Source organism: Camelina sativa, chromosome 16 (assembly GCF_000633955.1).
Source record: "Camelina sativa cultivar DH55 chromosome 16, Cs, whole genome shotgun sequence".
In the NCBI taxonomy this organism is placed as follows: domain Eukaryota; kingdom Viridiplantae; phylum Streptophyta; class Magnoliopsida; order Brassicales; family Brassicaceae; genus Camelina; species Camelina sativa.
The window spans coordinates 3894275-3909452 of NC_025700.1; the positions used below are offsets into that span (position 1 = coordinate 3894275).

Below are 15178 nucleotides of genomic sequence, written 5' to 3' on the forward strand. Positions count from 1 at the left end.
TTTGACTGATAACATAGATACACGCAATGCATATGTTATAACGTCTAAAGGGAAATTGATATAAGATCCGTGTATTTAGGAAAGAAATATTGCATTATAGTAAAACTACCCGGTTTTCAAATCCTCAAAGCATACTGCTTATAATCAAAAACCAAACTTGCAGGAAACGGAGGCAATGGATGTAGGTGTTAAATCTAGAGACATTGACTTATCCTTTTCTTCTCCAACAAAACGACAGAGCAAGAAGAAGTCAGATGCATCTCCTTCTTCTTCTTCTTCTTCGAGAAACGTTACTACTGCTACTCAAACAGCCTCAACGTCGCATCTCATGTCAGTGAAGATCATGACTGGAGTGGCTCTAGTTTCTGTTATCATTGGTATACTCCTTGGGAAAAAGTACTAGTCTCTCTCGTCTTCTCAGTGTGGGCGTGATGTTCATATTTGAAGTGAAGATCTCTCCTTCTTCATTTGGTTTTTTTTTGGGGGTTTTTGAATTTTGATAGCAGAACTAGTGAAGTTATGCGTAGATAATATTATATGCTTCTCTTCTCTCTCTGCTTATATTTGCTTGTGGTTGGTTTTTTGTTTTTTTATGGGTCTGGGGATTTTGTTTGTACCAGGCCTTGCTTGTAGGTCAAGCAATTGTCCAGCTATTGTATTCAATTAAAAATGAAAGGTGATTGATAATTTTATCCAACTAAACCGGTTCGGTTTACAATAGACCCGGTTGAGTCAACGCTTATATAAACCAACTCCAGTGTTCGTCGTCTCTTTCACCAAATTTCGCATTGAGCTTTTTAACACATACAGTACTGAGAAACCAAGATGACGACGCTAAACATGGCGGAAACCCTAGAAACCCTAATCGATAACTCCCAAGAAACGGATTACACGTACGATCCCGAAGAAGATGACATTGATCTCTCACTCCTCCGTCTCAACAGCTTCGGGAACTCCTCCGATCGCCGCCGTGCGAACTCGTCTCCTCCGCAGTTTCGATCATACGGATCTTTCGGCTCTTCTTCGACCGCCGGAATAACCAGCCCCGTGAAACGTCCATCGCCGGAATCGAAGGATGCTGAAGAGCCGAGACGCAAGAAGCTGTTTCTTCAACGGCCTGAGGAGGAAGAGCAAGAAGTAGAAGAAGACGCGAATCTCATGGGATATTCTAAGATTCCGCTTCCGGTGGTTGTTCTCAACCCGAATCGAATCCGTTCGCCTATTTACAAGCGATCTTTATCGGATACATTTGCTGGATCTATGCTCGGGTCGGGTAATTCACGAAACGGCGTCGCTCAAGAAACATCGCCGCCTTCTGGTAATGTCCCTTCTTCTCTCCCGCCGCGTCCACCGATGTTCAGAAGGTCCGTCTCCGATGTTTCTCCCGCACCTTCCTCTTCCAAGTCTCTTCTCCGATCTTCTCGCTCCAATGCAATTCGTGAAGGTGATTTCGCGAATCCAGAGAGCTCTGAAGCCAATAAGGTTAGAAAGATTCCTTTAGTCTTTTACCTATTGTTCTGTTATCTGATTCGTTTGAGAGTTCTGCGAGACTCGAGAACCAAGTTTTAGCTTCTTGTTGTTATCAGTATACATGACTGGTGTCTTGCGAAGTAGAAATGTGGTGTGGTAGCTTTAACTCAAGATGGTGATAATGGGCAGATGCTGTATGTTATCAAGGATGGAGTTCGTGAATTGGATCAATGGTGTAACAAGCTCCTTAAGTACGGTGAAGCAGCAGTCTCCTCTGGGAAACAAGACGACAGTCCTAAGGTTCAAATCTTCTGAACACATATATAATCTCATGGAGAGACTCAATGGAATGTATCTGATGAAATGCATTTGGTGGAATCATATTGATTGATCAAACAAATGTCCTTTATTGAGTTGCTCACTTGTCTCTTAATAGTCTCTGAATGAAAAGCCCTGTTTTTGAGCACAATAAATGTTTGTTACAGTGCCAGGTAGAAGATGAGGTAGTAGTACAAGAGGAGCAACAGAAAGAGGGTAAAGAAGGTGTGAAGGTGGATAGAGTCGGCGAGGCCTTTGTGGTTGAGATCAACTGTCCATGTGGAAGAAACTACCGAACTCTCTTCTCAGGCCGTGACTGCTACTACAAGCTCTTGTAGAAATGGTGACTGCTACTTTTTGCAGTTGTTGACATTCACATTCTTTGATCTATCTCATTCATCACCATTAGTTGAAGGAGTATATCTCATGCTCTGCGTATTCATCACATAGGTTTTCTGTAGATAAACAACATGACTCACACTGTTTCGTACTTGTATAGATACTAGCTATACACATTTGTCCCCTTGTCATATACACACTGTTTCGTGCTTGTATAGATACTAGCTATACACATTTGTTCCATTGTCATATACTCTTGGTGTATTCGGTTACTTGAAACTACACTTAAACATGTTCATATGGAAAGTTTGATTTCTTGTGTATTTTGGTACCAATCTTTAGACGTGGATGTTTTATGCTAACCAATGTTGTAAATCACAAGACTAGACCGCTTGAACCATGACCCGGTCTGGGTTTTTATATAGACCAGTATGTCTGTCTGTAACCCAAAACAAAACCCCAATTTTTTAAAACCCTAGCGTTTTCTTCGTTTGAAGCCCTAGTGTAAATTATTTAGGCCGTTCCTGGGCTTCACAGGGTAGAAAACTAGAAATAAACTAAAATGAGTAGCTAAACGACGTCGTTAGAAAGTAGCATCCAAAATCTATCCATGGGCAGAGACTCTCGTATATCTCAATCTATTAACCTTGGAGATAATCCATGGTGAATCCTGAAGGAGAGGAGCTGTGTCGACCAAAGTCGTCTTTTTATCCTTTCCAATTTTCCCACCAGAAAGAAAGTTTCTCTCTGGCGCAAAGTAAGTTCTTTTTCTCAAAAAATTTATGTGTTGCGTCCAACCTGTTCGACGATATTACCCAATGAACAATTTCGATGTTTATCCACATTTCCACTCCTTTGTAGACTGAAAAATTCACATTCTTAAATAATTCTTGACTAAAGTTTTGTTCTTGGAATAGGTTTCGGACCAAAGATTTTTTTTTTATTTTTTTTTTATTTTCTGTTACTGGTTGTTTTTAAAGATTGAGTAAGAGTTTATTGCTTTTTCTCGATAATGTATATAGCTTTTAGATGCTTAGACTAAGTTAAGAAGACAGCTCAGTTTTGTACCGTCTCTCTTGCAGATGAATTGGACTAAAAACTAATTCTACAACAGCTTCAGAGCAGAGTTATGCTGCGTGTAACTTGTTTTTCTCGGGCGTGTTGTCCTTTATTTTCAATGATGCTCAAAGTCCCATCTGTTCATCTCCACCATCCTAGTTTTTCTTCATTTCGTTGGTACCATACTTCCTTACTTGTCAAAGGTACCCGTGATAGACAACTTTTTAATCTTGTTGAGCGTAGCAGACATCTATGCACACTCCCCCTCGCTACTGCTAAACAATCAGCAGCTTCTCCTTCTGGAAACTTATCGAGGAAAGCGAAGAAGAAAGCTATTCAGCAGTCTCCTGAGGCAGTGTTGAAACAAAAGCTAGATATGTGCTCTAGGAAAGGTGATGTCTTGGAAGCTCTTCGCTTGTACGATGAGGCGAGGCGCAATGGCGTGCAGCTCAGCCAGTACCATTATAATGTGTTGCTCTATGTTTGCTCGTTGGCTGAGGCAGAAACAGATTCTTCTCCTAATCCAGGGCTTAGTAGGGGTTTTGATATATTTAAGCAGATGATTGTTGACAAAGTTGTTCCCAATGAAGCAACTTTCACAAATGGTGCTAGACTTGCCGTTGCAAAGGATGACCCGGAAATGGCTTTCGATATGGTGATACAGATGAAAGCCTTTGGTATTCAACCACGGCTGAGATCCTATGGACCAGCCCTTTTTGGTTTCTGTAGGAAGGGTAATGCAGACAAAGCTTATGAAGTCGATGCACATATGATTGAATCAGAGGTTGTCCCTGAGGAACCTGAGCTTGCTGCTCTTTTGAAAGTTAGTATGGATACGAAAAACGCAGACAAGGTCTATGAGACGTTGCAGCGGTTGAGAGAATTGGTGAGACAGGTTTCGAAATCGACTTTTGATACGATTGAAGAGTGGTTTAAATCTGAAGCCGCTGCAGAAGTTGGAGTTAAGAAATGGGATGTGAAGAAAATAAGGGATGCGGTTGTGAGTGGTGGTGGTGGGTGGCATGGACAGGGATGGCTTGGGACTGGCAAGTGGAATGTTGAAAGAACAGAGATGGATGAGAATGGTGTGTGTAAATGCTGCAAAGAGAAGCTTGTTTGTATTGATATCAATCCGGTTGAGACAGAAACCTTCGCTGCATCATTGACCCGATTAGCCTGTGAAAGAGAAGTCAGAGCTAATTTTAATCAGTTTCAGGTAACAAAAATGGATTGTGGTGAAACTGTCTAGGAGCAAAGCTGAAAAAGGTTTGTTTTTTGTTCGCAGGAATGGCTGGAAAGACATGGACCGTTTGATGCAGTTATTGACGGAGCCAACATGGGCTTAGTCAACCAGCGCAGTTTCAGCTTCTTCCAGGTGATTTTTAGCTACTCTTTTGTCATTCTAGTGCCAATCTCAAGATCATTGCTTGATTACTTTATAACTAATGTGACTCTTATCTCTCGCCTGTAGCTTAACAATACTGTCCAGAGATGTCAACAAATAAGTCCGTCGAAAAGATTACCACTTGTGATCCTGCACAAGAGTCGTGTAAATGGAGGTCCAGCTACTTATCCTAAAAACAGAGCCTTGCTAGAGAAATGGAAAAACGCTGGTGCTCTCTATGCTACTCCTCCTGGCTCAAACGATGATTGGTATATTCATTTACATCTTTTCTTACTCTGTGGATTGCATTGACCATGAATGATCCAAAAAGACAAAAATCATTTCTAATCTGAAATCAATTGTTTCAGGTATTGGCTTTACGCAGCTGTAACTTGCAAGTGTTTATTGGTGACAAACGACGAGATGAGAGACCATCTCTTCCAACTACTTGGAAATAGTTTCTTCCCAAGGTGGAAAGAGAAGCATCAGGTATAAATATAATCCAATGTTGGATTACTCAGTGTATATATATAGACTTTGATTGTATTGGAATATTCAATGTTGCAGGTTCGGATCTCTGTCTCAAGAGAAAATGGACTCACACTACACATGCCACCTCCATACTCCATCGTTACACAGGTCAACAACACTCACATTTTCTATTTCTATCTCAAAGCTTTCATCTCCGTTTTTGCAATAATGATGATGATTGATGTTTGGTAATGCAGGAGTCTGAAGATGGAACATGGCATGTCCCAATGAGCGTGGAAGATGATCTCCAAACATCAAGGCAATGGTTATGCGCAAAACGATCCAAAACCCCTTGAAATTTTTGATTCTTGTTGTATCATTTTACATTGATTCTTGATTTCTAAGTAAATTTGTATTTTTAAAACCAAAAGATGTCTCAAAATTGAATCTTTAATCATCAAAACAATTGAACAAAAGATTAAAACTTTAATAAGAATTTCAAAACCTAAGCTTGGAGAAGAACCATCTGTTCTTCCCACTTCAAACCTCGTCTTCGCTTCCTTGGGAGCCGTCACTTTCTTATCCTTGGACGAGAACGCTTCGCCGGAGACGACGTCCTTAAGATCCAAATCCAAGGTGTAGCGCGTAGGCATCACGTGCTGGTAATTAACGACCTTGACGAAACATTGCACGCGCGATTTCTTAGCAGTCTTATAGTTTGAATTGTTTATAATCTTTGCTTAATAGTATTATATTATCAATTTGGATATTTCAGGTTCAGATTTGCAAAAATCAATATTTGATTATCTAAATTATGCCGAGGCTAAGAGCAGGAAAACGATTTGTAAATAAGATGGTGAAATTACACAAATATAGAGCGATAATAGAAACGAATTAACAAATAGAAGTACCAAATGTCATAAGCTAATCAAATCCAATTATATAAAAAGCAGAATACTATGATAATCAAATTGTTGAACAAAAAAAAAAAACTATGATAATCAAATAAAAACATCCAAGTCTTCAGCAGCATACGTCGAGGACACAACAACAACACATGGCCGCAAAACTGCATTCAAAAGAATGCAAAAAAAAGATTAAACAATATTACAACACACAAGAACCCATCCGGTTTGACTGTTAAACACACGTGCGACGTGTCCGGTTATAATAGGAAAATAAAATAAATAGAAAGACTAACCAGCCTTTCAAGAATCCATCACCCTTGGACTTAGTCTCAACCGGAGCGGCCGTTGCATAACTGGTGTCGTTGGTTGGGTAACCGAGTGGTGGCGGTGCCACGTAAGGGCCGGTAGACACTGGTGGTGAAGGGTAAGCTCCTGCATATTGGTTTTGGCTCATCTTCGAACAGATTAGGACTTCTCTTTGATAAGTTAGAGGAAAATATTACGTACAGATGAGAGGTGTATGGATGTAATATGAATACAATGATATTTGTAATGAAGATATGTAGACATGCGTAATATATAAGAAAAAAGAAGGTCGGTTTAGTAGAACCGCGTGAGGTGGTCAGATCATATTCATTGCTAAGTCTCCATTAATATATAGATTTTCAAAAGATGACGCACGGAAACGAGGAAGCTCCCTTTTTTGTTTCTAATAAAAATTAAAGTAATAAATGTGTTGATTTTTTTTCTCTTGAAGAATAACAAAAAAGGCATGTTGATTCTTTTTAATTGGCTATGATGATATCGACATGTGTCTCATACAATTAATTTCGTGCTTTCTATTTTTGGGTTATTTATATATCAAAAGTATAAGCTTTTAGATAACTTTGTATATATTAAGGAATGAATAAACCATACTTTAATTACTTTGATATTCAATCCCTTAAATCATGTGATTCAATCTTTATCATTTATATTTGTCATTACTATTTCCAATTGAGTAATTAGAAAATTACTATTTACTCAATTAGTCATTGTGATCTTATCTATGAAATTGCCAAAAAAAAAAAAAAAAAAAAAAAAAAAAAAAAAAAAAAAAAAAAAAAAAAGAGAATATAATTCAGCATAGCTGTATTCCTTTCTTGATTAATAAAATTATAAAAATATTTTCTTTCTCAAAGCAAAAAGTGTACTTCTTTCTCTATGGGAATATTTACATATTTCTCTATGGGAATATTTACATGTTAAGTAAAAGAGAGACTTAATTTTCAAGAGAACACATGAAAATTTTCATATGATGAAGAATAATTGTTGGTTTCAAATTTTAGGTATGTGAGAATGTAAACGCAAATTGTAATTTAATTTATTTGAATGTATAAATCTAATTCCAGACAATTTAAAGGAGCTACGTTAACGTTATGGAAGTTTGGTTGTTTCGGTGAACAACCATTGTTCCTCAATTTATATTCGTGACGGTTGTATTCACGTTGCGATATATCAGTTAAATTTTACCCAAAAAGTAATATAATTAAGAAAGTAATCATGTATAACGCGGTATGCATTTCTCCCCAAGTGGAAGAGCAAAATTAATGTAAGCCAAGTTATATTAAGAAAGCTAAAAGTCAATATGACATACAGCATTCCAAAATTTTATCCAAAATAATAAAAATATACGACACATTCTCGTGCACAAGTTTGACCATATTCAATTACGTCAAATCTGAAAACATAACGTCTAATTTATTCAGGGAAACAATATTCAAAGATCGCACAAACCGTACGTACGGACGTGATGATTTGATGACCCGCAGAATAAAACATGAGGTACCGCGCAAGCTCTTGCGGTGATGATTGCAAAATTACTTTGACTTGACGCAGTTGACAGTTTTGCATGGGTGGATACAAAATTTATTCTCTGCCAAAACGAAAATTTGAATATGAAATGGTCATGGACTCACGGGATTGGCTCTTCATAAATGTGGCCGATGATCTAAAGGGCCTTCAAAAACACAACTCTACGCCGTTTAACACAGATTTTATTGTGTTTGGAATTTAGTGTGAGATTGGTGATATCGAAAGTTGTATAGTATTTCAAAAACCCAACAAAGAAATGAAAATATGTTTTATATCTTAATTAGTGATATCGAAAGTTGTATAGTATTTCGTACTGAATATATTTTTCTACATGTTATTTTTAAAAAAAATATCTTATTAATAAGGAGAAATAGTAAACATGTTCAAAGTGATGAAGTAAAATTGTAAAATTAACTTGAGTTGGTTTTTGTCGAAAGTGATGATGAAGATTGAAGACTACATTAATTATTGTTCACGTGTCAATTTGAGCGTACGTATCTTCGTAAGCATCTTTTTGCATGTATATGATAACGGGTCAACCCGTTTTTAAAGATCAAATGTACTCCAGGTTAATTTAAAGTTAATTTTACAATTTTACTTCATCAAATATATACCAACTCAGGTTAATTTAAACTTTATTGTAAAATTAACTTGAGTTAATTTAAAGATCAAACTTTAATATATATATGGTTTTATTATATTGATATCTAGTCCAGGTTGACTAATTAACCAGTAATAAAGTCAATCTAACATATGGTTTATATATGGATGATATGATGTAATAACTGTGAAGAAAAAATAACTGATATATTAAGATAAGAAATTCCGCAATTACAAACCAAGGAGTAATATAGAATTGAATCAACAAATATGAAGTCCAAATTTGATAAACTAAATAAATCCCAAATATATAATTTGAGTTAAGCAAAATACAATGATAAATTAATTTGCACGAATATCAAAGAAATCGTCGAATCCCTCCGAGCTCAGAAGCAGGCGTCGAGGACACAACAGCAACACATGGCCGCAAGACTACATTATTAGAAGAACACAAATTATTTCTCAATATTTTTAAGTCTCAAAACAAAATAACCGATCCGGTTCGTTATTTAACCAAACGAGCGGGGCCAGTTACTGAAAAAAAAAATTAAAGTTTTTCAAAGGAGAGAGAGAGAGATCAGAGACTAACCAGCCTTTAAAGAATCCATCACCCTTGGACTTTGTCTCGACCGGAGCCGCCGTTACATAACTCGTATTGTTTGTAGGGTAACCGAGAGGTGGCGGTGCCACGTAGGGACCGGTAGACACTGGCGGCGTAGGATAAGCTCCTATAATTTACATATACAGAATTACAGATTATTTCACATTAGTTTTATACCATAAAACTGTAAAACTTATAAATGGTTACGGCGAGATTGATAACACATGATTCTTAATTTATAAAGAAGACGTATAAACCAACCTGCTGATTGGTTTTGGCTGTATTGGCTCATCTTCGAACAAATTGTATAGAATCTCTTTGAAAAGGCGGTAGAGGACAATCGTATGTAAAGAGCTATATGTATGAAAATGATATGAATCGAATGATATTTGTAAATGAAGATATAGTCATGTGTATATATATATAGGTAAGGAGAGATATGATTAAGAAGGTCGGTTTGTTAGAACCGCGTGAGAGGACCGTCAGAAAGCATTAGTTTGGTTGCTAAGTCTCCTTCCAACCCCAACGAATCAACGATGATGCACGAAAACGGCTACGAAGCATCCTTTTTAAAAAAAAAAGTTAATGTAAATCAACATTAAATAATTTTAAGAATAACGATATCATTTTACCTACCCATGCAAGGAATAATAATATTAATTTTAATATTTTAGAAAACTGAATATTTTTTTATTTAAAAGTATTATATCTTATTGTAAAAAAATAATATAACACACAACGATATGAAAATTGTAAAATTGGTGATGAAAAAAAAAATTGTAAAATTAGATTTTGAGTTGGTTTTTCCCGAAGAATGTTTTGTTGGAAGTGATGAAGACAGCATAATTGTTAAAACAAAAAAGAAAAGTTTAGTAGTGGATATTCACGTGTCAAAATTTGGATGGTTTCGCGGTAGCTTCAGATTTTGGCCGTAATGTTTATTGAACGCAAGCTTCTTTTCCATATATCATAAGTATACTATATGTTACAAATATATTATTAACTATACCATCTAGAAAATGTTTATATGAACAAATTAAGTCAACTATTATATGTCTATTTATTTTCACTTTTGCATAGTTTCTTTAATCACTAAAATTGTTGGTTCAAAAAACATTTTAAATAAAAAATAAATTATATCACAATAGTGTATGACTAACGCTCCGCCTTCCTCCCTTGGAGAGATAACCTTGCGTCCAACCTCCCCCACCTTTCTCTTTTGGGGAGATAACCTTGTGTCCAACCTCCCCCACCTTCTTCCCTTGGGGAAATCAACCTCCCCCACCTTCCTCCCTTGGGGAGATAAATTTGCGTCCAACCTCCCCCACTTTCCTCCCTTGGGGAGATAACCTTGCGTACAACCTCCTCCACCATAGAGAGAAGTTCGGCTCTATCCTCCTCCTGTGTGAAGAGAACATGTTTACGTATTTTAGCTATCTCAAAGTGGCTTGCTCCAACAACCAATGAAACTAAAGACTATTTTCCAACGTCACAAAATCTTTTGATAGTAACTAATGTTTAATTTCTCAACGTATTCATGGAAGTTTCTTTGACACACCATGATGTAGCCTATGTCTCCAAGCTTTTATGGATCTATCAACAACGATTTATGTTTTTCCAATCAATCTATGTTTGTTGTAGGCTTGTGTTTGATTATATATTTTATCCAACCATTAGGTTGATGAACGTTTTCTCTTTATCTCCTTTTGAGATTGAAAAAATGGTTAACAATTATGTTTGAAAAAAAAAAGGTTTATGATTAACCAATCAAAGTTGAGAAATTAGAAGAAAATAATTGGACATAATTAAAGAAATAATAGAAATTTATAAGCACGGTAAGATATGAATCTCAAATAATTCAAAGATGAAAATATAAATTAAATAAAACAATCTTAAACTACTACAATAAATTGTAAAATACAGTATTAGAAAAAGAAGATGCATATATTAATCTTCTATTTTTTTTTGTCAACATATTAATCTTAACTATTCCAAACTGAAAAAGTAAAAAGTATGAGTATATTTTGGTTTTAAAAAATAAGGAAAATATGTCTTCCCATTAAAAAAAAAGTTTCACCAATAGAACAAAGTTGAAAGCAATATTTTTGAATAAATTATTTTGTTAGATGAATAATATGAGACGATCTGTTTTTATATTGAAGTAAGTATTTACATTTTTTAGAATTAATAATTTTCTGTATATTTTTCTTAATCCTTTTTCTATTTTGAGAATTTTTTTTCCAATGAGCTTATTGTTTTTTTTTCTTGCTTCCCACTTTCTCGTAAAACGTACTATCGTTCGTTGACAAGAACGCTTTCTATTGTATAATCTCTGTTTATCTTATTTTCGTGTATTCATCTTTTTTTTGCTATCTATCCTGAAAATTAATAGAATTAATAATAACACCGTGAGAAATTTGTTAATCCGAAAAACCTTAGTTTCTATGCATAAGAAACTTTGTAACACTTCAAAGTCAAAGATTGCATAGTATGCATTATGAAATTGAGAAATGTAAAGAAACGACGACTAAAACACTTGGTAATATCTATGAATCTTTTTATATAGTTGCTTTGATTAGACAACAAACAAATTTCTTTGAGACTTGTTCAAGAACAATGATGTGTCAAACAAAAGGTTAATAAATAACAAAGAAAAAATTTTACCAAGAAAAACAAATCTAGTCGAAACTATTTTGTTTGGTGAAAAATATGTCATCATCTATTTGGTTATATAGAAGGGTATATTTACAATCCTTTTTCTTTTGGGATTAACAAAGTTTTTTTTAATACTAGATAAGGCCCCGCACGATGTGCGGGTTTAAAAATAGTTGAAAAAAATAAATCCTAAACCTTAAACAATTTTTTAAAAATATATAAAGAAACTTTATTTCCTAAAGTAAATATATAAATAATTTAAGTTGGAGAAAATATTTGTATTTACCTTCATACATTTATTTATATTTATATATTTTTAATATATTATAACAATTATTACAATAATCTAAAACTAAATTATATCCCACTAAAATTTTTGCCAGATACTCATCATTACAAATATTATTATTGTCAAATTTCAAAAACGTTTCACAAATTATTTACAAAATATTTTACATGCAACAAATTCATCAAAGCAACATTTAATAATTAACCACATATAATTTTACTCTATGTTTTACCATTTAATAAGTAACCACATAAAAATATGTTCTTACACCCAAAATTATTTTATTGTTAAAGTATGCTCTTTATCACGACCTATAAAATGTTTTCTAAACATATTAAACAAATTTTATGTTTTCTTACTTTCATTTTCGCATAATTATAGTTCTTATAATTACTAAAAAAAAAATTGTGACATAATTTCTTTAACCATGAAGTTTATTTTTACTCCAAAGATATTTTAGATGAAAAATTGGTGAAAATTATCTACTCGATAACAATGATTTTTTGACTAACCCAATAAAAGTTGAAAAATTGAAAAAAAGTTAATATAATATAAGAAAAATTAAAATTTGAAAATTATAATCAGGATGATATATATAAGTCTTAGATAATTCATATATACAAAACAGAAACTTTATATACAATCCAAAACATGACATATGTCATAATCACGTTAAGGATCAACAACCTATTTACTTTTCAGAAATATTCAATTGTACTTAAACAATTTAAAGCTATGACCTTGCCTCAAATATTCTCGAAACATAAATTCTCAACTTATTTTTACCCGAATCAAAAATTCTCAAATATTTCTCTATATATCTGGTTTAAACGGTTTTGCAAACCTAATTCGATAGAAAACCACATAAATCCAGTTTGAAACCAATTTTTTAATGGTATACCGTTCCAACTTCCCAAATTTGAAACCGCTTCTCAATTACTTGATCAAGCAGATCTTGTTTCAATACCAGAATCATCAACATTATTCAGAAAATACAACTCTAAATTTTGACCAAAAACATCAACCACCGACTTATCTTCCAAACTTATAATGCTACTAACTATAGAATCACTTTTGGAACTTCCATCAGTCTCTCCATTCTCGATTAAATTAGCGGGCTTATATACTTCGATTTCATTTATTGCATCTGATAGCTTCCATTGAAAAACCCGCACGAATCAAAGACCCACGCAATAGATCGACAAAATTATATAAGAAAAAAAAACTCAAAGATCAAAGCTTTCGATAGAAATATGTAATGTTATGTAGATATAATGTTATTTTCTTAATTAGATGTCCTATTATGTTTCAAAAATAATAATTCTTTTGACATAACTTATGTTATTCATTTTAAATTTGTTATTCACTATTTATTTATTAATAAGCTAATATTATACATGCTTAGTGAATTACTTTTTTTTTGTTTATATATGTCAAAATCTTATTGAGAAAATACGTATAATATAAGTAACATACAATGGAAAATAGATTAGTTTTGTTAATTTTCTGTTTTAATTTAGTTTTTTTTAGATATAAATATGTAAATTTTATGTAGATTTTATTTTATTTTCTTAATTATCTATTTTGAAAAATAATTTTTTTGACACGTGTCAACATCTTATCAATCTACTTGACACATGTCATGATTATGTTAATGGCTAATTTGAAAACCCTATTTTATATAGTAAGATTTTTAATATAATAAAAAAGTTAGTTCAGACTTCAATTCAAGCTTTATTCCGAAGACTGCCAATCGATTTTTCATGATTTTTGTTTTTTTTCGTTTTCTTCGCATGTGCCTTCACAAATCTTGTTGCAGTACTCAGAATCCGAAATTGGCTAACTATAGAGACATAAAATTTATTTATTTATTTTTTTGTGCAAACAATGACATAAAATTTAATGTGTTAAGTTATATAGTATAATTATACGACCAAATATAGATGACACATAGTATATTTATTTTACCATTTAGTGGTTGAGAATCTTTTGTAACAGTGAAACTTTGATATGGATGACACACAATATATTTATTTTAGTTATTTTTAAAAAATATATATATAATAAGATTACAATTGTCTTACGCATCCTTTTACCAAGCTTTAAAACTGTGATTTCTGATCATTAGAATTGACACATGTCACGATTTGATGAATTATTAACTTTGATATTTATTCGCTAAAATTGATATGTATCACGATCTGGTGAATTATTTAACTTTGATCTTTAATTGTTAAAACTAACACGTGTCACGATCTGGTGAGTTACTAACTTTCATAACGAAGGTTTATATAATAAGATTAGCTACTATAATTTCGACTCAGCTCCTTTAACAAATAATTATAACATTCGCGCCAAAATAAAAACAAGACAATGCAAGTTGGTCTTTTCGTTTTGATCTATTTTAATTTGCTCCACTTCTTTGTGATTAATAAACTCTTTTTTTATTAATGGCCTATTAAATAGTGGAGGAACAAAAAAAAGCCTCTATAGGTAATCCAGATATGGAGTTTAGGATCATTACTATTGGAGAAGTTTTATTACTCAAGAAACTATATATTAATTTGATCACATATATATATATATATATGTGTTTTGATCTTGTTATCTCTATATAAAAATATTGCTTTCAATTACATAGAATATGCGACACTAATGATAAATTCAGCATGCCTTTATTCCTTTACTTGTTTAATAAATAGTTTATTTTCTTTCTCAAAGCAAAAAAAAAGTTTTGTTCTTTCTCTATAGGAATATTTACATGTTAAGAAAAAGAAGATTAGTACAACTAATTAACCCTCACAAGTCACAAGAATACTAGCTACATGTTGTTATTCTGAGAATAGTTTCTTTTCAGATTTATACAACTTACTATTTTCTTTTCCGTTAATAAATATTCTATCCGAAAACTTTATTTTCGAGAGGGCACATGGATTTTTTTTTCTTATAAAGGAAATTAAGTATTGGTTTTCATATCAGGTGAGAGAATGTAATCGCAAGCTGTGATTTAATTAGTGTTCCAGATAAGTTAAGAGGATCAACGTTAGAGAAGTTTGGTTATTTGGTGAACCGACAAATGTAGTTAATGCAATTTATGTTCGTCACGTATTTGCGTTGTGTGGATATCACACAATTTAGGTACCCAAAAAGTAATAATTGCACCTAGAAAAATAAAAAGAAGATGATATAACTAACGCGCTAACGCAAAAGATTGTATTAAGAAAGCCAAG

At 33.3% G+C, this 15178-nt stretch overlaps 4 protein-coding genes and 1 long non-coding RNA gene across 5 annotated transcripts in view; 3 read left to right on the forward strand and 2 right to left on the reverse strand.

The window, feature by feature from the left end:
• Positions 1-680, forward strand: part of LOC104753335 (WEB family protein At5g16730, chloroplastic) — a 9667-nt gene extending 8987 nt beyond the window's left edge. The window contains exon 6 of the mRNA XM_019237679.1: positions 621-680. Within this exon, the coding sequence (XP_019093224.1) occupies positions 621-680 (60 nt within the window). The remainder of the gene's footprint in view (positions 1-620) is intronic.
• On the forward strand, positions 7-2448 carry LOC104749645. The gene is made up of 3 exons (XM_019238275.1): positions 7-1482; positions 1660-1770; positions 1956-2448. The coding sequence occupies exons 1-3, from the start codon at positions 826-828 to the stop codon at positions 2124-2126; spliced, it is 939 nt and encodes a 312-aa protein (XP_019093820.1). The 5' UTR covers positions 7-825; the 3' UTR covers positions 2127-2448.
• On the forward strand, positions 2729-5490 carry LOC104700237 (proteinaceous RNase P 1, chloroplastic/mitochondrial). Its single transcript, XM_010471323.2, has 7 exons — positions 2729-2884; positions 3210-4402; positions 4472-4561; positions 4658-4839; positions 4939-5059; positions 5138-5209; positions 5299-5490. The coding sequence occupies exons 2-7, from the start codon at positions 3257-3259 to the stop codon at positions 5395-5397; spliced, it is 1710 nt and encodes a 569-aa protein (XP_010469625.1). The 5' UTR covers positions 2729-2884; positions 3210-3256; the 3' UTR covers positions 5398-5490.
• Positions 5870-6592, reverse strand: LOC104749647. The gene is made up of 2 exons (XR_761455.2): positions 6243-6592; positions 5870-6110 (listed from the first exon to the last, which is right to left on the reverse strand). It is a non-coding gene; the product is annotated as an uncharacterized LOC104749647 (long non-coding RNA).
• LOC104749648 (cysteine-rich and transmembrane domain-containing protein A-like) lies at positions 8590-9405 on the reverse strand. Its single transcript, XM_019237966.1, has 3 exons — positions 9266-9405; positions 8993-9131; positions 8590-8835 (listed from the first exon to the last, which is right to left on the reverse strand). The coding sequence occupies exons 1-3, from the start codon at positions 9294-9296 to the stop codon at positions 8790-8792; spliced, it is 216 nt and encodes a 71-aa protein (XP_019093511.1). The 5' UTR covers positions 9297-9405; the 3' UTR covers positions 8590-8789.

What these genes read in the sequence shown, in the direction of transcription:
- LOC104749645 (XM_019238275.1), top strand. Translation starts at nt 826, where the DNA reads ATGACGACGCTAAACATGGCGGAAACCCTAGAAACCCTAATCGATAAC. An exon ending in AGAGCTCTGAAGCCAATAAG is followed by an intron (nt 1,483 to 1,659) that starts GTTAGAAAGATT and finishes GATAATGGGCAG; the next exon opens with ATGCTGTATGTTATCAAGGA. An exon ending in AACAAGACGACAGTCCTAAG is followed by an intron (nt 1,771 to 1,955) that starts GTTCAAATCTTC and finishes TGTTTGTTACAG; the next exon opens with TGCCAGGTAGAAGATGAGGT.
- LOC104700237 (XM_010471323.2), top strand. Translation starts at nt 3,257, where the DNA reads ATGCTGCGTGTAACTTGTTTTTCTCGGGCGTGTTGTCCTTTATTTTCA. An exon ending in CTAATTTTAATCAGTTTCAG is followed by an intron (nt 4,403 to 4,471) that starts GTAACAAAAATG and finishes TTTTGTTCGCAG; the next exon opens with GAATGGCTGGAAAGACATGG. An exon ending in CATACTCCATCGTTACACAG is followed by an intron (nt 5,210 to 5,298) that starts GTCAACAACACT and finishes TTGGTAATGCAG; the next exon opens with GAGTCTGAAGATGGAACATG.
- LOC104749648 (XM_019237966.1), bottom strand. Translation starts at nt 9,296, where the DNA reads ATGAGCCAATACAGCCAAAACCAATCAGCAG. An exon ending in CAGCCAAAACCAATCAGCAG is followed by an intron (nt 9,132 to 9,265) that starts GTTGGTTTATAC and finishes TGTAAATTATAG; the next exon opens with GAGCTTATCCTACGCCGCCA. An exon ending in GATGGATTCTTTAAAGGCTG is followed by an intron (nt 8,836 to 8,992) that starts GTTAGTCTCTGA and finishes CTAATAATGTAG; the next exon opens with TCTTGCGGCCATGTGTTGCT.